Source organism: Salmo trutta, chromosome 29, assembly GCF_901001165.1.
Source record: "Salmo trutta chromosome 29, fSalTru1.1, whole genome shotgun sequence".
NCBI classification, from domain to species: Eukaryota; Metazoa; Chordata; class Actinopteri; order Salmoniformes; family Salmonidae; genus Salmo; species Salmo trutta.
In genome coordinates, this window is record NC_042985.1 from 38,012,556 (window position 1) to 38,037,796 (window position 25,241).

At 46.8% G+C, this 25,241-nt stretch overlaps 1 protein-coding gene across 1 annotated transcript in view; it reads left to right on the top strand.

The window, feature by feature from the left end:
• Positions 1-25,241, top strand: part of LOC115167569 (neuron navigator 2) — a gene marked incomplete in the record, with an annotated part of 313,298 nt that overhangs the window by 248,020 nt on the left and 40,037 nt on the right. Inside the window, 6 exon segments of the mRNA XM_029722138.1 lie at positions 10,193-10,910; positions 11,040-11,570; positions 11,702-11,811; positions 12,536-12,644; positions 13,459-13,866; positions 20,597-20,719. Coding sequence (XP_029577998.1) covers positions 10,193-10,910; positions 11,040-11,570; positions 11,702-11,811; positions 12,536-12,644; positions 13,459-13,866; positions 20,597-20,719 — 1,999 coding nt within the window.

The following is a 25,241-nucleotide window of genomic DNA, read 5'->3' on the forward strand; positions in this document are numbered from 1 at the left end:
CGGCTCGTCAGGTTCCCGCTCCTCAGCCGGCTCGTCAGGCTCCCATGCCTCAGCCGGCTCGTCAGGCTCCCATGCCTCAGCCGGCTCGTCAGGTTCCCGCTCCTCAGCCGGCTCGTCAGGCTCCCATGCCTCAGCCGGCTCGTCAGGCTCCCATGCCTCAGCCGGCTCGTCAGGCTCCCATGCCTCAGCCGGCTCGTCAGGTTCCCGCTCCTCAGCAGAAGCGACCGGCCCGCTCCTGGTCCTCAAATCAATCAAATCAAACTTTATTTGTCACATGCGCCGAATACAACAAGTGTAGACCTTACCGTGAAATGCTTACTTACAAGCCATTAACCAACAGTGCAGTTCAAGAAGAGTTAAGAAAATATTTATCAAATAAACTAAAGTAAAAAAATGTTTAAAAAATATTAAAAGTAACACAATAAAATAACAATAACAAGGCTATATACAGGGGGTACCGGTACCGAGTCAGTGTGCGGGGGTACAGGTTAGTTGAGGTAATTTGTACATGTAGGTATGGGTGAAGTGACTATGCATAGATAATAAACAGCGAGTAGCAGCAATGTACAAAACAAATAGGGGGGGTCAATGTAAATAGTCTGGTGGACATTTGATTAATTGTTCAGCAGTCTTATGGCTTGGGGGTAGAAGCTGTTAAGGAGCCTTTTGGTCCTAGACTTGGCACTACGGTGACTGGAGTCTCTGACAATTTTATGGGCTTTCCTCTGACGCCGCCTATTATATAGGTCCTGGGTGGCAGGAAGCTTGGCCCCAGTGATGTACTGGGCCGTACGCACTACCCTCTGTAGCGCCTTATGATCAGATGCCAAGCAGTTGCCATACCAGGCGGTGATGCAACCAGTCAGGATGCTCTCGATGGTGCAGCTGTAGAAGTTTTTGAGGATCTGGGGACCCATGCCAAAAATGTTCAGTCTCCTGATGGGGAAAAGGTTTTGTCGTGCCCTCTTCACGACTGTCTTGGTGTTTTTGGACCATGATAGTTTGTTGGGGATGTGGACACCAAGGAACTTGAAACTCTCGACCCACTCCACTACAGCCCCGTCGATGTTAATGGGGGCCTGTTCGGCCCGCCTTTTCCTGTAGTCCACGATCAGCTCCTTTGTCTTGCTCACATTGAGGGAGAGGTTGTTGTCCTGGCACCACACTGCCAGTTCTCTGACCTCCTCCCTATAGGTTGTCTCACCGTTGTCGGTGATCAGGCCTACCACTGTTGTGTCGTCAGCAAACTTAATGATGGTGTTGGAGTCATGTTTGGCCACTCAGTCGTGGGTGAACAGGGAGTACAGGAGGGGACTAAGTACACACCCCTGAGGGGGCCCAGTGTTGAAGATCAGCGTGGCAGATGTGTTGTTGCCTACCCTTACCACCTTGGGGTGGCCCGGGACCATTCCTCTGGACGGCGCCGTCCGGCGGCTGGAGCCGAGCGTCAGGGAGGGGGTACTGTCACGTCGCCAGTTGTCTCATCATTACGCACACCTGCCACCGTCGTTACGCGCACCTGTGCCTCATGACACTCACCTGGACTCCATGACCTTCCTGATTACCTCCCTTATATCTGTCATTCCCCTTGGTTCTTTCCTCAGGCGTTATTGTTTCTGTTTCATGCCTGTACACTTTTCATGTTTCTTGTTTTGTACTATGTTCTATTCATTATTAAATATTCACTCCCTGTACCCGCTTCCCGATTTATTAGCGTACGCGTTAGTGTGTAGTCACACAAATCAAAATTCAATCAATCGTTATTCGGGACACACTTTCTGGGGTGAGACAAGAATGGCATTATTCCTACAGAAGAAAAGAAAACATGGTTAAAATGATACTCAGCTGAGTTTGTTTTTTATTAGTTTGACCCCTGTGTGAACCTTACTATTACATGGCCTCTCGTCTTCACATTGAACTCACGTTGTACGTTCTCTATAGCCCCCAGGGGCTGTTACCATAGAAGTAGAATTATATTTCTATGGCTATTACAGTGCGACTGGTGTCTATCTACTGTCACTGTATTCAGATAGACTGACACTCTGTTTACTGTATTGACTTAATGCGCCTCTATTTTCGGCTGTGTTTAGCCATGGTGAATCTGTTTCGACTGTGTGTTTAGTTAGAGGTTTTATGTAGCCTCTCTGCGCTGTTGTCACCACTCAGCTGGTCTACTGGGGTTATTTCTAGACTCGCTGTGTTTGTCTTCACTCATTACCCTGTGTTAGACTGTATGAACGATGGCGGCAGGAGAGATGGAGGGGAAAGAGAGAGAGAGATGGAGAGAAGAGAGAAAGAGAGGGTGGTGTGTGTGTGTGTGAGAGAGAGAGAGAGAGAGAGAGTGATGTGAAGGGTGCAGAGGGACAGACGGCAGGTAGGGAGGGGAGGAGGGTTTGGAATCATCGCCCTAGCCCCCTGCCTTCCCTGTTGAGTGTCTGCCAAATCCCTCCCCCCTTCACCCAACTCACTCCTGCACAACAGTTCCACTCAGGCTGCACTCTGTGGAACGTCTGTCAGAGTTTGGGACCCTGGCTTCTGCTCTCAGCTTCTTTTGGTCTCTACTCTACTGGGACAGTGATACAACAGCACTCCTGAGGTTTGTCATCTATCTTTTCACCGCTGAAACTAGCTTTCTGCTGAAACTAGCTTTCTCCCAAATCCTACATTACGTCAATGTGCGATTTGTATGACAGTTAGGATTCGACCCAGACTTATAGTACCATTGGTCCTGGTCTGTTACCTAGTGACCGGACACAGGATCTGACTCGGTCATATTTCACATTTTGTGATTTATGTGTGTTTTTTTGAACGATATACTGTTTTAATACAACATTTTACTTCGCAAGCTTTACTGTACCAAATTAGCAATACGTTTATTAGCGGGAACAGTCAGTGATTTACTACCTTGGAATAAAATGCTGAAGATGCTAAGGCTCAGTAAAAACGTCCAGTTCTATTGTCTGGACTGTTCTGTGTGAGTGGTGCTGACAGTAGAATGTAAAACATGTCACTGGTACCATCCTGTTTTACACAGCAGAGAGACATGAGCATTCAGTTGGCCTTCCTCTTATGCTTTACATTAACTCAAGGTGACAGCAGCGAGAGAGAGAGATGTGACCTGTGACCTGTTGCCACAAGAAAAGGGCAACCGGTGAGGAACAAACACCATTGCAAATACAACTCCGAAGTAAATCAACAACAGAATGGCTTCAACAGAAGAGAATACGCCTTCTGGAGTGTCCCAGTCAGAGTCCTGACATTACAGTTGTGTGTATTTATAGTATTTATAGTACGACATAGAAATCAGTAGTGTAGAAGGCAATGGCAAGAGTTAAACTTAACTAAAAGCACAGAGTGACCCTCAACTATCTATCATTCAGTAGTCTACACTCAGAACAAATCTATCTTGTTTGCTGCTGCTGGCTAAAGAGATTCATTTCCAAAGGAATCAAGTCAAAGTCTCTGAAGTCCAGGTTCAGATAGTTCTGAATATGTTCAGAAATCCGAGGAACCCATTTCATGTGGACAAATTAACAACGGGCAAGAAGCAGAATATGGAAGACCACGGTGCTTTTTGTAATTCTCGTAAGGAACACACAAAGCGTTAAGCGTTCCAAAATACACGAAGAGATAATATGAATTAATAAGGTAGACGTTTCACATTTATTTTGTACTTGAACAATTTGCACATCGTTGCAACACTGTATGTCGACATAATATGACGTTTGAAATGTCTCTATTCCTTTGTAACTTTTGTGAGTGTAATGTTTACTGTTCATTTTTTGTTATTATTATTTATTTCACTTTTGTTTATTATCTATGTAAACATATGTTTCCCATGCCAACAAAGCCCTTTGAATTGAATTGAAAGAGAGAGTATGTGTGTGTGTGTGTGTGTGTGTGTATGTGCGTTCTATGCGAATGTGCGTGTGGGTGCTTACTCTTGTATGTGTGTGCGTGCGTGCGTGGTGTGCATGCATGCATGAAAGTGTACGGACAGTGCAGACAGTGCTGAATGAATGGCCAGCCCATGAGCTGTAGCCTCTCTGTTTGAGTGTGTTCATGTGGAGGAACTTTTAAAAGTTTCACTCCAAATAAAGACTGGCTGTCCCACTTGGGGATATGAGTAAGCAGTTGAAACATATTACTTATTGTACTCCTTAATAGAAGTCGGCCATATTAAATGATACTCGGTTAAACTGAGCAATTGAACATATAAGCAAAAAAAAAAACTACAATTCACTTTTAGCGGTCTATTTATTTATTTATTTTGAGGGTTTTTCCGGCAAGACAGCTGTGTATGGCTAAGAATGGTTGCTCTCTGGGCAGCCTTGGAAATACGCCTCAGCTATTTCTAGAAGTATCATACAGTACCTTACTGTATGTTGCTAAAAAAAAAGGCTCTTCCTGAATCTGGACACATTCATCATCGTATGTTTAGGCTGCGCCTCATTCTAAACTGTATACAGTGTCTATAAGTATGATACTGCTCTTCCCCCCCCCCAGGCTCAGTCATGGTTTTATGTTTAGACTTTATGTCTATCTCTATATGTTTCTATAGGCAGGGAACGTCCAGGTCAGTACTGACTGATGGGCGATCTAAATGACGCTCTTGTGACCGTGAAAGCGGTCAAGAGGGCTACACGGTGTCGGCCGATGCGAGCCCCTCTAATGCGTTTAAGCTTGTTTTTGCGTTCGGTTGCGTTGAGGTCTTGACCGTGTTTGCCTGGGTTTAGTTTGGGACGAGGTTAAGCCATTACACGCTGTGGGGAAACCACGGGCCTTTTTGAAGTGGCTGTGCTGAACAAACATGTCTCTGACACGCGCGGGCGCCCGCACACTTGCACGCTCGTACAGACATGCTGCACACGCACGTTGAGGACGTTTGTATTGTACACTTGGTACTGGCACATATAGACGAAGTGGAACAGACAAAGTGAAACACACGTACATACGCGATGATGTATGTATGATGAAACCAAGATTGAACTCTTTGGCCTGAATGCCAAGCGTCGCGTCTGGAGGAAACCTGGCACCGTTCCTACGGTGAAGCATGGTAGTGGCAGCATCATGCTTTGGGGATGTTTTACAGCGGCAGGGACTGAGAGACTAGTCAGAAAACCTGCTCCAGAGCGCTCAGGACCTCAGACTGGGGCGAAGGTTCACCTTACAACAAGACAGCGACCCTAAGCACACAGCCAAGACGACGCAGGAGTGGCTTCGGGACAAGTCTCTGAATGTCTTTGAGTGGCCCAGCCAGAGCCTGAGCTTGGATCCGATCGGACATCTCTGGAGAGACCTGAAAATAGCTGTGCAGCGACGCTCTCCATCCAGCATTTTTATTTTTTTATTTTACCTGTATTTAACTAGTCAGGTCAGTTAAGAACAAATTCTTATTTTCAATGTTGGCCTAGGAACAGTGGGTTAACTGCCTTGTTCAAGGGCAGAACGACAGATTTTGTACCTTGTCAGCTCAGGGATTCAATCTTGAAACCTTTCAGTTACTAGTCCAAAGCTCTAACCACTAGGCTATGCTGCCACCCCAGACAGAGCTTGAGAGGATCTGCAGAGAAGAATGGGAGAAACTCCCTAAATACAGGTGTGCCAAGCTTGCAGCGTCATACCCAAGAAGACTCAAATCAAATCAAAGATTTGTCACGTGCTCCGAATAAAACAGGTGTAGACCTTACAGTGAATACTTACTTACAGGCTCTAACCAATAGTGCAAAAAAGGTATTAGGTGAACAATAGGTAAGTAAAGAAATAAAACAACAGTAAAAAGACATTTGAAAATAAAAGTAGCGAGGGGGAAATAGGCTTGGTCGTGCCCTCTTCACGACTGTCTTGGTGTGTTTGGACCATTCTAGTTTGTTGTTGATGTGGACACCAAAGATCTTGAAGCTCTCAACCTGCTCCACTACAGCCCCGTCGATGAGAATGGGGGTGTGCTCGGTCCTCCTTTTCCTGTAGTCTACAATCATCTCCTTAGTCTTGGTTACGTTGAGGGATAGGTTGTTATTCTGGCACCACCCGGCCAGGTCGCTGACCTCCTCCCTATAGGCTGTCTCGACTCGAGACTGTAATCGCTGCCAAAAGTGCTTCCACAAAGCACTGAGTAAAGGGTCTGAATACTTACGTAAATGTGATATTTCAGTAGTTTTTTTTAACACATTTCTAAAAACCAGTTTTTGCTCTGTCATTATGGGGTATTGTGTGTAGATTGATGAGGAAAAAATTCAATTTAATCAATTTTAGAATAAGGCTGTAACGTAACAAAATGTGGAAAAAGTCAAGGGGTCTGAATACTTTCCAAATGTACTGTAGATGAGTTTTTGGTTTAATCCATTGTTTAACAGAGATATGAAAGAGGCTGTGTAGAGTAGAAGTGTGTGTGTGTGTGTGTGTGTGTGTGTGTGTGTGTGTGTGTGTGTGTGTGTGTGTGTGAGAGAGAGAGAGAGAGAGACAGAGTTGGGTTATGGCAGGAAGTTCACTGGTGGTCTGTGGTTCAGTCCTGAGGGCCTCTCTCTGTCTGTCAGACTCAGATTTCAGACTACTAATTGACTGCACTAATTGAGTAGTTAAGATTTAAACACTAAAACCTGGATCCTGTGTAAACTACGAGAATACACAAGTCATATAGAGGCACAAAGGTGTGTGTGTGTGTGTGTGTGTGTGTGTGTGTGTGTTGGTGGAATTCTATTTTTGTCCCAAGGTAGTGAACTTTGTCACAGTGATCTTTAGTAGCCAGGTCAGGAGGTCTGTGATCTCTTACGAGTGGGATGTCAGCAGTCCATGTGTTTGTGGTATTGGACCAGACAAAAGTTCACTGTGTGGCAAAGGGAGAAAGAATGCTGGTCAGTTGCTCAGGTGTGAGTGTTTATGTGTATTGATACATCACGCGTGTGTCTAAAACAGGAAACAAAGTCAATTGTGTGATATAAGAAGGGGATTGAATTCAATACAACTTTATTGGCAACTGTGGGGCAAAGGGATTCATTGCAATTTCACTTCTGACCCAGGATGCGAAATGTGGATCTCCTTTTCATTCAAACTGGGGCATCTTTGCTCTGTGTGTTTCTTGTGTCCAGTGTCCCAGTGTCCAAGCCAACACAATGTCCACTTCTCAACCAAAACCCAAGCTGGTTTCACCCCCTATTCTCCCTCTGGGGCACAGATCGTTCTGTTGGCATGACGTAAGCTTCTCAGAGTTCCCCTTTTCCCACATCCCAGCCTCAGTGAGTCTGAATCCCTCTCTCGTTCTCATTCTCCGTCTGTCTCTCATTCTCTCTCTCTCTCTCTCCCTCCTCTACCTCCTCTGTAATTACTGCTGGTCCTCCTCTCTCTCATTCAGGCCCTCCTCCAATAGCAAGCCAGCTATTAGCAACCTGACCCACTTTCCGCCGGCTAACCTCTAGCACGGCTAATTGGGCCCTAATCACTTCCTAATGGGCGCATTGTTTCAATGCGCGCTTGCTAAATACTGAACTGGGGGAAACGAAAAGGGGCATGAAAAGCAATTAGGGCATGAAAGGTGTTTAAAAAAACAGGAATAAATGGGATGTGGCATAAAGATGCGGAGTGTTTAATATTCCTAGTAAATACTTCCTTAGCGAGGTCCAAATGTGTGAATATTAAACTCGATTCGTTTGAGGAGTTACCAAGTGTTTAGAGTCACGTTAATGCAGCATACTGAAAAAGGGTTGCATACTGCACTGTACGAAGGTACACTCTTAGAAGAAACAAGGGTTCCAAAAGGGTCCTTCGGTTGTCCCCATAGGAGAACCCTTTTTGGTTCCAGGGGGAAACCTTATTGGTTCTATGTAGAACCCTATGTAGAGAGCATTCTATTTGGAACTGAAAAGGGTTCTCCTACGGGGACAGCCGAAGAACCTTTTAAAGGTTCTAGATAGCACCTTTTTTTCTTAAGAGTGTATTGAAAAGGAATTGGAACGGATTACGTTTGAGATCGTTACTTAATAGACCGTGTTTGCGACGGTATTTGGAAGTGCAGCAGGACAGTAGCTTCTGTTTTGCTGTGTCCATGTGCTGTACTGGCTTACTAATGGGTTGGGCGTGGAAGTGGCCACAAGGGCAGTTTGGCAGTTTGGCTTTGAATATTCAAAATATTGTGAGCAGTACGTTGGCACTTGGAGTCTCTACAGGCACACAACAATAACTACACAACAATAACTACACTATTCTTGCACTGCCCAGTATTAGTCTCTTGAGGAAGAACATCTTAGCTACTCTGAGTTCTGTTGGTTTTGGATTTGATTGTGACTGTTTTTGGTAAGTCAAACATTATTGATTTAGAGGGGTAACAAATTACACACTTTTAAAAAGTGCTTTGTGTTGTTTTTTTGGCGCGCAGTAAAACAGATGTGTCTTATGTAAAACCTTAATTTCGACAAAATAGTCCAATTTAATGAAGATATTTGTGTTTTTGTGTTTTAGCTAGCTCATTTCCTCAGTAGTTCAGAATTACAGACTTGGGATAGAGCAAGTCTTTGTCTGTGAATTGGAAGATAATGACCAGAATCAGCCCATATAAGTCCAAACCTCCCATGGTTGTCAGTATCAGTGTTCTATCTCAGCTCAAATTCCTAGGTCAAACTTTAAAGGGCTTTCCCTCATTGTTTTTATAAACACTTTGTGATAGGCACTCTCATTGTTAGTGTCCAAGATTTCTAATAGTTATCTGAGTGTCGTGGGTTCGCTAGCGTTAAGTAATGACACGTTTAGACTGTGTCAACACAGGCTAACTCAAGCTTTCCACAGTGCAAGACCTTATATGGACAGTTAGTGTGGGGTCTATGAGGATTGCTCTATCTAACCATCTCTTATTTCTCTCCTTATCCTCTCTCCCACTCCTGCTTTCTCCCTTCTCTTCATCTTCTTCTTCTTCACTCCTCTCATCTCCTAATCCCCTCTCGCTCCTATCCTCCTCTCCTCTCGGTTATCCGCTTCTCACTTCCTCCTCTCATCTCCTAATCCCCTCTCGCTCCTATCCTCCTCTCCTCTCGGTTATCCGCTTCTCACTTCCTCCTCTCATCTCCTAATCCCCTCTCGCTCCTATCCTCCTCTCCTCTCGGTTATCCGCTTCTCACTTCCTCCTCTCATCTCCTAATCCCCTCTCGCTCCTATCCTCCTCTCCTCTCGGTTATCCGCTTCTCACTTCCTCCTCTCATCTCCTAATCCCCTCTCGCTCCTATCCTCCTCTCCTCTCGGTTATCTGCTTCTCACTTCCTCCTCTCATCTCCTAATCCCCTCTCGCTCCTATCCTCCTCTCCTCTCGGTTATCCGCTTCTCACTTCCTCCTCTCATCTCCTAATCCCCTCTCGCTCCTATCCTCCTCCTCTCGGTTATCCGCTTCTCACTTCCTCCTCTCATCTCCTAATCCCCTCTCGCTCCTATTCTCCTCTCCTCTCGGTTATCCGCTTCTCACTTCCTCCTCTCATCTCCTAATCCCCTCTCGCTCCTATCCTCCTCTCCTCTCGGTTATCCGCTTCTCACTTCCTCCTCTCATCTCCTAATCCCCTCTCGCTCCTATTCTCCTCTCCTCTCGGTTATCCGCTTCTCACTTCCTCCTCTCATCTCTTAATTCCCTCTCGCTCCTATTCTCCTCTCCTCTCGGTTATCCGCTTCTCACTTCCTCCTCTCATCTCCTAATCCCCTCTCGCTCCTATCCTCCTCTCCTCTCGGTTATCCGCTTCTCACTTCCTCCTCTCATCTCCTAATCCCCTCTCGCTCCTATCCTCCTCTCCTCTCGGTTATCCGCTTCTCACTTCCTCCTCTCATCTCCTAATCCCCTCTCGCTCCTATCCTCCTCTCCTCTCGGTTATCCGCTTCCCACTTCCTCCTCTCATCTCCTAATCCCCTCTCGCTCCTATCCTCCTCTCCTCTCGGTTATCCGCTTCTCACTTCCTCCTCTCATCTCCTAATCCCCTCTCGCTCCTATCCTCCTCTCCTCTCGGTTATCCGCTTCTCACTTCCTCCTCTCATCTCCTAATCCCCTCTCGCTCCTATCCTCCTCTCCTCTCGGTTATCCGCTTCTCACTTCCTCCTCTCATCTCCTAATCCCCTCTCGCTCCTATCCTATCCTCCTCTCGGTTATCCGCTTCTCACTTCCTCCTCTCATCCCTTTTTTCATCCCATCCACCTCTTCATCTTCTCCTGTTCCTCTTCCTCACAGAACCGTCAGAGGGCATGACTTCACAGACTCCGGTAATGACTGAGCATGCTCCGTCGTCCCCGGTGACCATCAGCACTTCCGCCAACAGCGTCTCTACCTCGGCTCCCGTCCCTCCATCCTCCTCCTCCTCTTCCTCGGCCATCCCCCACCCCAACTCCAGCAGCAAGCCCTGGAGGAGTAAGTCTGCGAGCTCCAAGCACACCTCCTCCTCAGCCATGCTCTCTGTCAAGCAGGAGAAGGATACCTCCTCTAAGGCCTCCTCGTCCACCGAGCCCCCCCCTAAAGTCGTCCAACAGAAGTCTATGCTGGAGAAGCTCAAGCTGTTTAACAGTAAAGGCGGATCTAAGTCCTCGTCCTCCAGCAATCAGGGAGCTCAGGCGGACAGCGGTGCCCCCACCCGGCAGCTCGGGGCTGGTGAAGTAGAGAGGGCAGAAGCAGGGTCCAACACCGACTCCCTGGAGGAGGCAGAGGGGAACACCCGGCCCGGCGTCAACGGGACCGGTAACGGGACGACCCACGGTGGTGCCTCAGCCCATGTCCCTACCATCGCCACAACAACCAGCAGCCCCAAGATCGCACTGAGGGGAATCGCTCAGCGCACGTTCAGCAGAGCTATGACCGCTAAAAAGAGCTCAGTGAAAGGACTGGAGAAGGAGAAAGAGAAGGAGAAAGAGAAGGAGAAAGAGAAGGAGAAAGAGAAGGAGAAAGAGAAGGAGAGGGGGAAGGAGAAGGAGAAGGAGAAGGAGAAGGAGAAGGAGAAGGAGAGGGGGAAGGAGAAGGAGAAAGAGAAGGAGAGGGGGAAGGAGAAGGAGAAAGAGCGGGAAAGAGGGAAAGAGGCGGGAAAACACATCGCCACCGAGAGGATGGAACTCAGGGGGGAGGAGCCTAAGGAGGAAGCGACTACCAGTGTCGCAATGGAAACGGAACCCTCCTCCAATAAGAGAACTTCTAAAATCGCCAGTTTCATACCCAAAGGGAGCAAAGTGGCCAAGAAGGAGAGTTCTGTCCCTTCACACAGCGGCATACCAAAGCCAGGGGGTAAAACCTCAGGGGTAGGGGGGAAGGCGCCCTCGGCAGGGGGGAAGGAGGGTGGGGAGCGTCCCCGGAGCATGCGGTTGGGAGGGGGTCTTGTCCTGCAACGCGGACACCTGGACAGAGACAGAGACAGGGACAGCAGGCACTCTAGCTCTACCTCTAGTCTGGCTTCTACAGAGGGCAAGGCCTCACAACAGGGCCACAGCGCCGCCCCGGTGGTGGAAGGTGGTAGTGGTGGCGCTACACAGAGCACAGCCTGCAACACAGTCAGCGTCCAGCTACCTCAGCCCCAGCAGCACCACAGCCACCCCAACACAGCCACCGTAGCACCCTTCATGTACAGGTGAGTAATACACATACCTTGGACTGATAAAACTGTAAACTTTAGAAAGTCTGAAAGGACCATAAGTCATTAGTCACTGATCATTAGTGGGAATCTGCAAGCTGTTTGCTAGGAATTTCCCTATCATCTAGGTCACAAACGGACGTGGACGGTATCATGGCGACAGAGGCGGGGTCAGGAGGAAGGGGCGGTGAAAACATCCCCTTTAAAACCAGCCAGCCATCCATTGAGGACCTTTCAGGTAGGCCATCGACTAGTTCTGTCTGTAGGAGCTGATGGGCGATTGGGTATGTGTCTGAACTGTACAGAAGTTACATGGGCCATTTTTTTTCTGAGGGGGGGGGTATTTTTGACATGAATCCGACGTCAGGTTGATTCTATCTGATGAGAAACATACCTTCCTGGCTCATGCACTCTCAATTCAGTGGTGGTTTTTGTCGTGTCCACAAGTGAAGCGCAGGTTGACTCGTAGCCCGCAGTCCCCTCAGTTATATCTACGGAGCGGGCGAGTTTAGGGTCATGAAATATTGTGTCGATGACGGTCAGCTGGCGAGCGGTTTGAATAAAGTTAAAACAATAAAAAAATCTATCAAAATCGAATTCATGTGCAATTCATATCTCTAGGCTACATTGAGGTTTTACTTTCGTTATTGTAGGCTATCTAGCATTAGTGTGTAAGCCTAAGCTTTAGGACCTTACTGTACGCGCGCCAAATAGCCTACACTCCAATTGCCAAATGTTTTTGGGGAAAAGGGAAGAAAAAGTTAACGTGTATCCATGGAGGCACAAAGGACGTCGGAGTTGACTCTGACCGTAGCCTAACAGAGCATTTTCTATATTAGCGGGTTAGGATCGGGTGTGGGTCTCAGATTTTCACTTTACCGCGTATAGTCTGGCGGTTGCCGATGGGTGATCCGCGCACCGCTAGTACCTATGTACCCAGTCACAATGTTTGTTCCGTATAGCAGAAGATCCAGAGACACGGCGGCTGCGGACTGTTAAAAACATTGCAGACCTGCGCCAGAACCTGGAAGAGACCATGTCCAGTCTACGGGGGACTCAGATCACACACAGGTAAGAACCTCCTGCAATGAGAACGGACAATTTCCAGCCAAGTAGCCAAACAGATACCCGTTTTTTATTTTTTATTCCACATTCTGTTTCTGTGTATCCGACAAGTTCCACAGACGTCCGTTAAGACGTAACAGACACAGCTCCTAGAGAGAGACCACAATAGTGGTCACAATAAAGCTGTTCTTAGCAAATGTCCATATGACTTTCTCTTGTGAAAAAAATCCCAAAAGCAGGCTGTTAATGTAAAAGGAAAAGAGAGTCAGCACGTCTGTTTTAACTAGCGGGCGCGTTAATGGGTGGTCCACCAGGACAAAGGTCTAATTTCCAAGCTGGAGAGCGGCTTAAAGTGGGACATGACTGCCACTTAGAGGCCACGTAGTGTCACTAATAACTCACTAATAACTCCAGGGTTGCCGGATAGAAATAGAATAAAGGACGAAGTTGGATGAACCTTTTGCGGTTTGAGACTTGTCTGTCTGATGCTCTGTTCTGGTGTGTGTGTAATGGAGGGCTTGTTCTCCAAAAACCCACTAGACTGTGTCTTGTGTCTGGTTCTTTCAGCATGATCTCCCCCCTGTATGAGAGGGTCAGTGTCTTTGATCCAGTAGTGGCTGGATGGAGCGCTGGTCTTGTCTTTGGATTTTGATTTTGATTCAAGCTCCTGACCCAGTCTCTCTCCCTGCTGCTTGCTCTCTCCTTTTCGCACAATTGGAGAGGTCTTACCCACTGTCTAGTCTAGTCCACTTCACTGCTGCTGAGCTAATGTCTAGCCTTACACTCAGTCTTTTTTCCCGCCCCTCCCTCCCTCCCCCAGCACCTTGGAGACGACCTTTGATAGCAACGTCACCACGGAGATCAGCGGTGGCAGCGGCGGCGGGAGTGGGCGGAGCATCCTCAGCCTGACTTCCTCCCGGCCCTCCCTGTCGTCGTGGCGACTGGGCCAGTCCAGCCCCCGCCTGCAGGCGGGGGACGCCCCCTCCACGGGGAACGGCTACGGGGGTCGTGCCTCGGGAGGAGGAGGAGGAGGGCAGGGGGGCCGCTACCTGTACCCTGGCCCCCTGCGGAGACAGCTGGCAGGGCGGGGAGGTGCCCTCAGTATGGATCTGGGGGGGAGAGGGGAGGATATTGACCTGGAGGGCATCGCCATGGAGGTGACGGGCTACATGAGTGACGGGGATGTGCTGAGCAAGAACGCAGCGCGTCCTGATGATGTCACCAGTGGGTGAGTATTCTGAGAGAACTAGCATATGATGACAGGGTAAAACATTTTTAATTGTGTTTTGCAAATTGCTACTCATCCCTTTTGGGGCTGGTTTGGTTGGTTTTGTGCCCTTTCTCATAGGTTTGGGAATCAATGCATTATAAGTGGCTGTCATGTCACAAGAGGGCGCCAGTGTATTTGTAATCTCCCCTAAGTGTACAAATGTGAACATGGTACAGCCAACAGTAATGTGGCATGAAGGGAAAAATACAGTTGTTGTTGTGAGAGGACTTGTAAGACATTCTGTAGTCACTTTTTGAGATGGTATACAGTGCATTCGGAAAGTATTCAGACTCCTTGAATTTTTCTACATTTTGTTACGTTACAGCCTTATTCAAAAATGTATTAAATAGTTTTTTTCCCTCATCAATCTACACACAATACCCCATAATGACAAAGAAAAAACAGGTTTTAATTTTTTTTGCACATTTATAAATAAAATAAAACTGAAATATCCCATTTACATAAGTATGCAGACCCTTTACTCAGTACTTTGTTGAAGCATCTTTGGCAGCGATTACAGCCTCAAGTCTTTTTGGCACACCTGTATTTGGGGAGTTTTTCCCATTCTTCTCTGTAGATCCTCTCAAGCTCTGTCAGGTTGGATGGGGAGTGTCACTGCACAGCTATTTTCAGGTCTCTCCAGAGATGTTCAATCAGGTGCAGGTCCGGGCTCTAGTTGGGCCTCTCAAGGACATTCAGAGACTTGTCCCAAAGTCACTCCTGCGTTGTCTTGGCTGTGTGCTTAGGGTCGTGTTCTTGTTGGAAGGTAACCCTTCGCCCCAGTCTGAGGACCTGAGTGCTCTGGAGCAGGTTTTCATCAAGGATCTTTCTGTACTTTGCTCCATTCATCTTTCCCTAGATCCTGTCTAGTCTCCCAGTCCCTGCTGCTGAAAAACATCCCCACAGCATGATGCTGTAACTACAATGCTTCACCATAGGGATGGTGCCAGGTTTCCTCCAGACGTGATGCTTGGCATTCAGGCCAAAGTGTTCAATCTTGGTTTCATCAGACCAGAGAATCTTGTTTCTCATGGTCTGAGTCTTTAGGTGCCTTTTGGCAAACTCCAAGCGGGCTGTCATGTGCCTTTTACTGAGGAGTGGCTTCCGTCTGGCCACTCTACCATAAAGGCCTGATTGGTGGAGTGCTGCAGACATGGTTGTCCTTCTGGAAGGTTCTCCCATTTCCACAGAGGAACTCTAGACCTCTGTCAGAGTGACCATTGGGTTCTTGGTCACCTCCCTGACCAAGGCCCTTCTCCCCAGATTGCTCAGTATGGCCTGGTGGCCAGTCTTGGTGGTTCCAAACTTCTTCCATTTAAGAATGATGGAGGCCACTGTGTTCTTGGGGACCTTCAATGCTGCAAAAATGTTTTGGTACCCTTCCCCAGATCTGTGCCTCAACACAATCCTGTCTCGGAGCTCTACGGACAATTCCTTCGACCTCATGGCTTGGTTTTTGCTCTGACATTCACTGTCAACTGTGGGACCTTTATATAGACAGGTTTGTGCCTTTCCAAATCATGTCCAATCAATTGAATTTACCACAGGTGGAATCCAATCAAGTTGTAGAAACATCTCAATGATGATCAATGGAAGCAAAGGGTCTGAATACTTACATAAATAAGGTTTTCTATTTTTAGTAAATTTGCAAAAATTTCTAAAAACCTGTTTTTGCTTTGTCATTATGGGGTATTTTGTGTAGATTGATGAGGGGGAAAAAAACAATTTTAGAATAAGGCTGTAACGTAACAAAAATGTGGAAAAGGGGAAGGGGTCTGAATACTTTCCGAATGCGCTGTATTTCCTTTGGGGACCAGGACCCGTATCCACAAAGCGTCTCAGATTAGGAGTGCTGATCTAGAATCAGCTATTCCCTGTCCATATAATTGTATTCTCATTGTTGATCTGAAAGGCAAAACTGATTCTAGATCAGCACTCCTACTCTGAGACGCTTCATGAACATGGGCCCAGATCAGATGGTAACTGTATGAAGCTTCGTCCCTGTGAGTTCAATCCAGTAGAGTTGAACCTCGTAACCTGTTTGTTTTCTAGTCAGTGCCCATGTTGAAGTCAATGTCCATGTTGTAACAGGCCCCCTGCATACCTTGGCTGTCATACTCTGCAATTTAATCCAATGCTGTCATCATTATTATCATATGAATTTACACACTGGGAGCCAACTCTGCTGCCGATGCCAGAATCAGGAGAGTGCACGGCCAAAATCAGAGAGAGAGAGACTAAGACACAAGGGAGCAGACTATGTATAAATTATTGAATGCAGCTTCGTGGGGTAACAGAAAGAAATGTACTAGATAAAAACGGACCTATGAGTAGCTAAGAACGGATATCTGAATACTGTATAGTCAAACATCAAAAAGCAACAAACAAATCCTAAAGTTCCTCAAAGTCTCGAGGGGGAAAAAAAAGGTGATGGAATCGACGGTTATATGAACCAAAAAAGCGGCAAGTTTCTCTCGCTCCATTTCACTTCCTCAGAGCCACCTGCTCTGAAAGGGGTGGGGTTAAGTGCTCCCCCTGAAGCATTCAGATAACCTATTTCAAACCAAGCACTCACTCACTCTCTCGCTCTCTCTCTCACACACACACACCTGGGCAGGTGAGTGCTATGAAGACCCCAACCATTCCCCTGCTAGTGCAGTATGATCTCCTACATCTATACTTAGGGATTGGGTGGGACGCCAGCCAAAGCGGTAGTGCTGTAGTGTAGAGAGATGAGTGATCAGGTGCTGTACAGAGTTTAGATCCGGCATCATGTTCTGTACCACTAGCCTGGAATTATGATGACATGGTGGATATAAAGGAAACACACAAAGGCTCTGAGGATGAACTATAGTCACAGGAGTGTGTGTGTGTGTGTGGTCCCAGCCTCGGCCTCGGAACAGGGTGATTGATGGTCGAAATGAGCCCTTATTCAAGTGACCAGATTACGCCTGTACCCTGGGGGGTTGTGCGTGTGCGGTAATATGGTGAAGCCTCCCTGTGTCTTAACCATTTAAAACAGACACAGATAGCTTAGTCTCTCCTCCCCCCCCTCCTCCCCAGGCCATTGAATGGTTAACCACCAATGCTAGGTTGCGTTAGCAGCTAACTGGTTAAAGCACGTGTCATAGGTTTGACATAGAGGATGAGTTGGCAGTTGGATTCCACGCCCACCTACTGGGTAGTCATTATCTGTGCAAGTGGCAAGTCACAAACACTGCCTTTTAATGCAATTTATCTTCTTAAATCCGATTTTAAACCTAACCTTACGCCTAACCTTGAATTAAGACCAAAGAATCTAAATGTTGTTTTCATAAATGTTTACAATATAGCCAGTTTTGTCACTTGCCCATCTAGTTGGACTTACAGGCGACTCACAGTTGTCGTTCGTTATCTCATTCCAGGTGTTTTTATAATATATTATATTCCTGTGGAGGAGTGAAAAAAATGATATATCGATTTGTTTTGAATTGGTTGAAAGTGAGAGGTCAGTTAGCGCCTGGTGGTGAAACAGGTATGAAGACCGGAGGTGTTTTGATCCTCGGGTTCATGCTGTGGCTCCTAACCTGGGTATGTGAAGTGCTTTCTGAAAGCCCCGAACACGACAACGGGATGTAATGAGCCTTCTGATCACTCTGCGTGAGAATGAAGTACCTCAGGCAGCACTGTACACCCACCCCACCCCTCCCCCTCTCTTCTTACCCTTCCGGCTTCTCTGGCCCCTGGAGATACACCCCCCCCCCCTCCCCCTCCCTCCGGGGTCCAACTTCCCTCATCCTCTCGCTCTGACTGGCTTGGGGGGGTATGGTGTTCCCCTCTTCCCCCCCCCCCCCCCTTCAAAACCTTACCCCCTCCCCTCTTCACCCCTATCCACCTTGTGCTCTTTAGCAAGCAGACAGCCAGGCAGAGGCAGAGCCTTCAGTGAGTGGGAGCATGTGGAGTTAACAGAAGAAGCCCGCATACCAACACTGAGCACCCACCGAGGAACACACACGAGAAGCACACATACTGTATATTCACAGATACTTCTACACACACACACACACACACACACAGGCGCGAGAGACATACTTATGCACACACTTAGGTCTAAGTGTATAGACATTACACAAACACGCAAGACAAATAAGGCAGAGTATATATGTATGCCAGTTACACTGTTGCTACATATAATATTTGGAATACACACACACACACATTCTGATCTGAACGGTTCATTCTGATCTTTATCGAGGGGGATCTTAACTCACCTGGACACGTTTGTTTTAGGTCGGACCCACGTCATTAAAGATGTGCGAGGCGAAAAGGTATGTCCCAATGGTGGGTGAACCAGAACGTTAAGTCTTGTGATTTTTCGAAAACCAATCCAGTTGTCTTATCTGTTTTTAGATGAGCGGGGATGAAGTTGTGTGTGTGATTCTGAGATGTCATCCTGAGTTACTAAGCATGTAACACCTTGACATTGCTATTACCTGTTGGTTTTTAGTGAGAGCGGTACTTCTGCTTTTGTCAGTTGCAGGGTTAGGGTCTGTTTATTGTTCCACTGGGTGGGAACTCTGTGCATGAACTGGAAAAACCCTCGACAATGGGTCGTTTTTTTGGGATTTAGGCATCGGAATTCTTTTCCGGAATTGAGTTAATTTAAATGCAATTTGAGCATAACCCTGGTCAGTAGCCGTAGAACATGAGAGGGAAGCTAAAATGTTTGCACTATTAGCTTTCTGCGGTAAAGTAAATAGATTCCAGGTTTATTCTAGAGATGTGTATGGAATGACAAATGCTTCTGAGCGGACATACTGTACGAGAGTACAACTCCCCTCTCTGTGGCTGTTATTGGATTGAACCTCTTCCTATGGAAGTTATTGGCGTACGAAGTAAGAAACCTGGCCAATTAAAGTATCATCGTCATCCTCCGCTTTCTTGTTCACCTGTTCCCCTCATACAGTGTCTCACCTCTGTGTGTCTATGAAAAGGGCAAAGGGGACAGGTGGCTTGGGAGAGACTGGTGTAATGAGAGGTTGTACATATGTTATAGAGAGGTTGTAGAGAAGGTATAGAGAAGTTGTAGAGAGGTTGTAGATATGTTATAGGGAGGTTGAAGAGAGGTTGTAGATATGTTATAGAGAGGGTATAGAGAAGTTGTAGAGAAGTTGAACATAGGTTATAGGGAGGTTGAAGATATGTTATAGGGAGGTTGAAGATATGTTATAGGGAGGTTGAAGATATGTTATAGGGAGGTTGAAGATATGTTATAGGGAGGTTGAAGATATGTTATAGGGAGGTTGAAGATATGTTATAGAGAGGTTGTAGATATGTTATAGAGAGGTTGAAGATATGTTATAGAGAGGTTGTAGATATGTTATAGAGAGGTTGTGGAGAATGTATAAAGAAGTTGTAGAGAGGTTGTAGATATGTTATAGAGAGGTTGTAGAAAGGTCGTACAAAAAAACAAGAGTGTTAGTGTTCAGGGCAGTGTGTTGATAGAGCCTTTAGTAGGACGTTGACAATGCATCGCTGTGCGTTATTCTGTGTCTTTGCTCCTTCTGCAGTTTGTAAGGGTCTCCACCATACAGTATATGAAAACAATAACCTGTCTATGCACAGACAAAGGGCTATTTTTCACACCACCTTGGTTGGTTCAGTTCCTGTGACTCTCCTCATGATTGGTTGAGGATATGGTTACTCGGACTCCCTGGGATTGTACAGTTAGTATATGTACGAGGTGTACTGTATGTGTTCAGTCAGTGGTTGTGTGGTAGGTTTAGTGTCGTACCTACACTGACTTTACCAAACATTAGGAACACCTTCCTGATATTGAGTTGCAGCCCTCAACAGCCACAATTCCTCGGGGCGTGGGCTCTACAGGGTGTCGAAAGCGTTCCACAGGGATGCTGGCCCATGTTGACGCCAGTGCTTCCCACAGTTGTGTCAGGTTGGATAGGATGTCCTTTGGGTGGTGGACCTTTCTTGATACACACGGGAACACAAGCTTAATGAAGCAGGACACATGTTATGTTACTAAAATTAAAGGCCGTTCAGTTGACTAAAACGGCCCGCTATTTCCGGCATTTTGATAATAACCACACTAAATCGTTATTCAAATGACAAGAAACGTGACTCAGATTTGATTATATTTGAGTCAAAATGGACTAAAAACGAGAGTCAAATCTGAAAAGAAAGAGTGCCAAAATGAACACTGCACCGGGAGAAAACATCTAGGAAATGTAGGGGAAGTACTGGTCTAGCTGCGCTGGTGTGTGTGTGTGTGTGTGTGCGTGTCTTTGTTCTTCTACATGTGCACAGAGCCCCAGTGGTGTGGAGTTAGTGACCGGTCCAGTCGGCCAGCAGCCGTTTAATCCTGATTGATGAGACTGGTGCCTGGGACGGACAAACAAGATGGATGTCCTTTCCTCTCCTTGTTGATTTTATTTCGAGCAGGACGGAACGTCCGTCTTGTTTGTCCAGCCCAGGCACCAGAAAGGGATGGAGTTGTTGTCCTTCTCTGGGGTGTTAGACCAAGGGTTTGGTCCACGTTCTGTTTCCTTCTTCCCGGCTTGAAAGCTGACATGAAAAACTGTATTCCATCGAAAGGGATGTGAAACTAAGTGTTGTGTCATTTTTAACGGGAGCTTAGACTTTGAAAACCTGCCGTTATCTAATGTTGACCATTGCCCTTTTCTGTTCTCAGCTACTTGACGGACGGCGGTCTGAGTCTGTACACGCGGCGACTCAACCGTCTACCCGACGGCATGGCGGCGGTACGAGAGACCATCCAACGCAACACCTCCACGGGCCAAGGGGACGCTGACAGGTAGGACACTACACACACGCACACACACGCAGGCACACACACACACACACACTCACACACAGACCATTTCTCCGCATCATTGGGAGACGTCCTTACATTGGGTCAAATTACAAAATGGTTGGATTTGTGTCCTTGTGACCTTGGAAATAGATAACAGGGAAGCAGTCTGACCTCCTTCTGGGAGAGAAGGAGAGAGAGAAGGAGCGAGGGAGAAGGAGGGAGGGGTTTAATGTGGATAATTGACAGCGGGAAATGGATGGCGGCATTACACTATTAAGATAGAGAGTGTGTGGGGGAGAGAAGCGGACGGGTGTGTGAGACCGGAAAGGGCCCCTGTATGAAAGCGTGAAACCCCATTGATGTTGTTTCTTTGTTGGGTTAGTCGGGTTAGTAAAGCTAAGTAAGACTGCAGTTTTAACTCCTCTCAGTCTGCAGGTGTGAGTGATTTCCTGTTTTTCCACCGTTTGACCTCTTGTTTCCCCCTCCTTCTCTCTTTCTCTCACACCCCTTAGCTTAAGCCCTCACCTCTTCTCCTCTTCTCCCTCACCTCCTAACCCCTAAGGCGAGAGATGAAAGCTTCCAGTCTCTCTCCTCTTCTCACCATGCACTGACCCATCTTGACCTTTCGACCTTGCCTCGTTACCGCCCTGCTCATATCTTTCTTACCTCTGCCCTTCACCTTTCATTAAAGAAACCCCTAAAAGGTGTGTGTGAGAAAGCTTCATATTGGCAGTTGTTGATGAGTGAAAAAGAAAGAGGGAGTCTGAAAAGCAGTTAAATTATAACGGTGTAGTATTTATTTTTTACTTTAATCTATCAGGGATGTTATTTTGTTAATAGTGCATTGCTACTTGTGCCAGTAGTCTTTCTGTGTTGGTAGTGCCGACTGATCTTCAAAGAGCGTTCCACTCCTTTCTGAAAAACAAATGCAGAGAGAAGGAGGGTTGGGGGAAGGAAAGGAGGGAGGGGTTAGGGGGGTACATATGGAGAAGCCCCCCCCCTGAAGGAATGCCTGATAAATGTGGTTACTGGTTTTGGTTTGCATTAATTGGGAGAGTTGGAAAGTGGTGGATAACTGCGTTAACATAATATAGCAGGACTGAAGTGGCTTCAGGGTAAAGTGTGTGTGTGTGTGTGTGTGTGTGGCGGGGGGGGGGTCTCAAATGAGATCAGTCTAATTTAATAGATGACTGGGGGGGGGTTAATGGAGCTGATTTGGGCAGGTGGGGAGTTGGATTTGACAGCTGAGCACCTTACTATGCCTAGTGTGTGTGTTTGTGTCTGCATGTGGCATCCTGCGTGTGTGTGTGTGTGTGTGGGTGTAGTTGCAGTTGTAGGTTTCACGAGCCCTGACTGAGAGTCCGCATCAGCTCCTTAGTTGGCCACTCTGTAACGGGCTGCGGTAGACCACTGGATCGGAGACCTATAAAACAGATCAGCTTTTAACGTCTTAATGATGCTGCTATGGATACCAGCGTCTTAGCTTGCCGTTAGGGCCCAGTCAGCGATAGGGTTGGGGGTTGGGGTGTCAAATATCACCATGGCAATGGGATAAATGCCTTGCGACCTCTGGCTAAGGGGTCAAGAGCTTCAAAGTGTCATAGTGCACAAGTGGGGGTTTGGAAAATTCTCCTGAACACAGGAGATTCTGACTCAAGAACTGGAGTATTTAGTGCAGTGGACTTCAACCCTGGTTCTGGAGAGCTACAGATGTGCAGGGTTTTGTTTCAGCCCAGCACTAACACAAATTATTCAACTCATCAAGGTATTGATGAATGCTGCCGTTGACGACGTGAATCAGGTGTTTCGTTGCCGAGTTGGAACAAAAGCCAGTATATTCTGTAGCTCTCCAGGACAGCGACGGTTTTGTAAGAATATGATTTTGTAGCGTGATTCCTGATAAAGGAACTAAAACACCTCAAATCAGAAGGTGACGAAGGGCTAGTCACTACAACTGCCACTGTTTTGACTCTCAAATGTATGCAAATGACAGTTCAAACGGCCGCTATCGTTACCAAAGACTTCTTTTTAGTTATGGGACAACACAGGCCCATAGCGACAAAAGGCTGAGGGTGTCAGATTGGAAGAATGTGTTTGTGTCTTTCCGCTTTCATTTCATTTCACCGCCAGAGAATGAGGAAGTAACGCGTCTGTGACAATCCGTCCGCTGATTTCAATTCCTTTTGTCCAACCAGACAAAGAGACAGTCTTTTCTGTGGTGTGTGCATGTGTACGCATGTGTGCTTGTAGATACAGTATGAAACGGGACAAAAATAGGAAAACTCCATACTACCTTTTAACATTACAATGATAAATACAGTATATCCCTCGTTCCTCTCCTCCGTCTCTTGTTTCTCTCTGTTTTCCACTCGTGTGTGTGTGTGTGTGTGTGTGTGTGATGTTAGTGGATCTATGCAGAGGGTTTACATCTTCCCCTCCCCAGGGTGTGTGTGTGTGTGTGTGTGTGTGTGTGTGTGTGTGTGTGTGTGTGTGCGCAGCCTAAGGAGTTACAGTTATTTACAGCACCCTCTCAACACCCCAGCCCCCTGAAGCCCACAGCAACCCCAATGCCCATTTCCGTACCTGTCTGGACTTGACTAGGCCCCTCAGGCAATTGAGAAGTAGGGAGGTTCTCAGGTAAAGGTTACACTTGGCAATAAAACAGATGGACGGAATTGCTCTCTCTCTCTCTCTCTCTCTCTCTCTCTCTCTCTCTCTCTCTCTCTCTCTCTCTCTCTCTCTCTCTCTCTCTCCTTAGAGGAATCATCATTCCCCCTCTCTTCCTCCTCTTTCCACGGTCTCTCCCTCCTCTTTCCACGGTCTCTCCCTCCTCTTTCCTCTGTCTCTCTCTCTCTTGTGTGGTATCTGTTTCCCTCTCTCCAGCGAAGAGGATGCTGTAGTTTTGCTCCGGGCTCTAAACATGTACAATCGCAATCTTTTCTCCTTTCTCTCCCTCTCTCCTGTCATTTCATGAACCACCGATCATGTTTCTCTGATAACCAGGGAGGCTTTTTTTGCGTGCTAATACACGGCGCGTGCGTGTGTGTTAAACCCAGTGCCCCCAAATAACATTTCTTTGTGTCTCGTGCTTAGACTGTTCACGTAACGTCGCCCTGTAGGATCAGATCCGATATCAAACCTCCAAAATATTCCGGGGGGCGTTCATTTTGAGAGTCTCATGATTCCGGCAGCACGTTGGCTCTGGTCTGGAATACCAGGAGTGTTTGGATAGTGAGGCAAGAGGAGAAGATGGGTTTGTTACTGGCCTAATGCTATCCCAATGCTATCCCAATGCTATCCCAATGCTATCCTAATGCTATCCTAATGCTATCCCAATGCTATCCCATTGCTATCCCAATGCTATCCTAATGCTATCCCATTGCTATCCCAATGCTATCCTAATGCTATCCCAATGCTATCCCATTGCTATCCCAATGCTATCCCATTGCTATCCCAATGCTATCCCAATGCTATCCCAATGCTATCCCAATGCTATCCCAATGCTATCCCAATGCTATCCCAATGCTATCCCAATGCTATCCCATTGCTATCCCAATGCTATCCCAATGCTATCATCGGTGTGTCTTTGTGTCTGGGTGTGGGTGTTAGCGATGGTAATTGCACCTGATGGCGCTGCTACTGACAGCTTTCTACATTCTGTGTTTATCTATGGTTGGAGTAGTGAATATCGGACGCGGCAAAGTCTGTAGTCAGTGTTTTTTTTTCTAGCACTTACTTTGGTTTGATTAGTTTATTGGTTTGATTAGCTTGATTAGTTTTATTGATTCGTTTGATTGGTTTGATTAGCTTGATTGGTTTGATTGATTAGTTTGATTGGTTTGATTAGCTTGATTGGTTTGATTGGTTTGATTAGCTTGATTGGTTAGTTTGGTTTGATTGGTTTGACTGGTTTGATTAGTTTGATTGGTTTGATTGGTTTTATTGGATTGATTGATTGATTGATTGGTTTGACTGGTTTGACTGGTTTGATTAGTTTGATGAATGGATAAAGGATCACTCACACCTTTTGTCTGCTTCAAGGCCTCTCTCTCTCTCTCTCTCTCTCTCTCTCTCTCTCTCTCTCTCTCTCTCTCTCTCTCACACACTTCTTGACTTAAACATGGAACGCAACATGCTATAAATCCCCTTTAGCCATGTTTTATGCAGGAACAGCACGCTCCTGTGTCCCCTGTGGCGTGTCTTTGTCATCACAAATAACGCTGAGCTGAAACGCTTGCGGCATACTAGAGCAGTCTCAACATCATAGTCCACACAGACAGACAGACAGACGCACGCATTCATACACACACGCACCAGAGCAGTCTCAACCCCACGGTCTATAAGCCGACAGGAGTCTGAACTCCACACTGTGTGTGATATCTGGAGCTTCACTTTGAACGTTGAGCTTTCAGCTGAACTATTTTCCCAAGTCACTGATTGCCCCCAAACACACACGCACGTACCCCAGCTGCGGAAGTGCCCCTGTACTCCTGAGCACACACACCCTTGCCTTCTCCGGTGT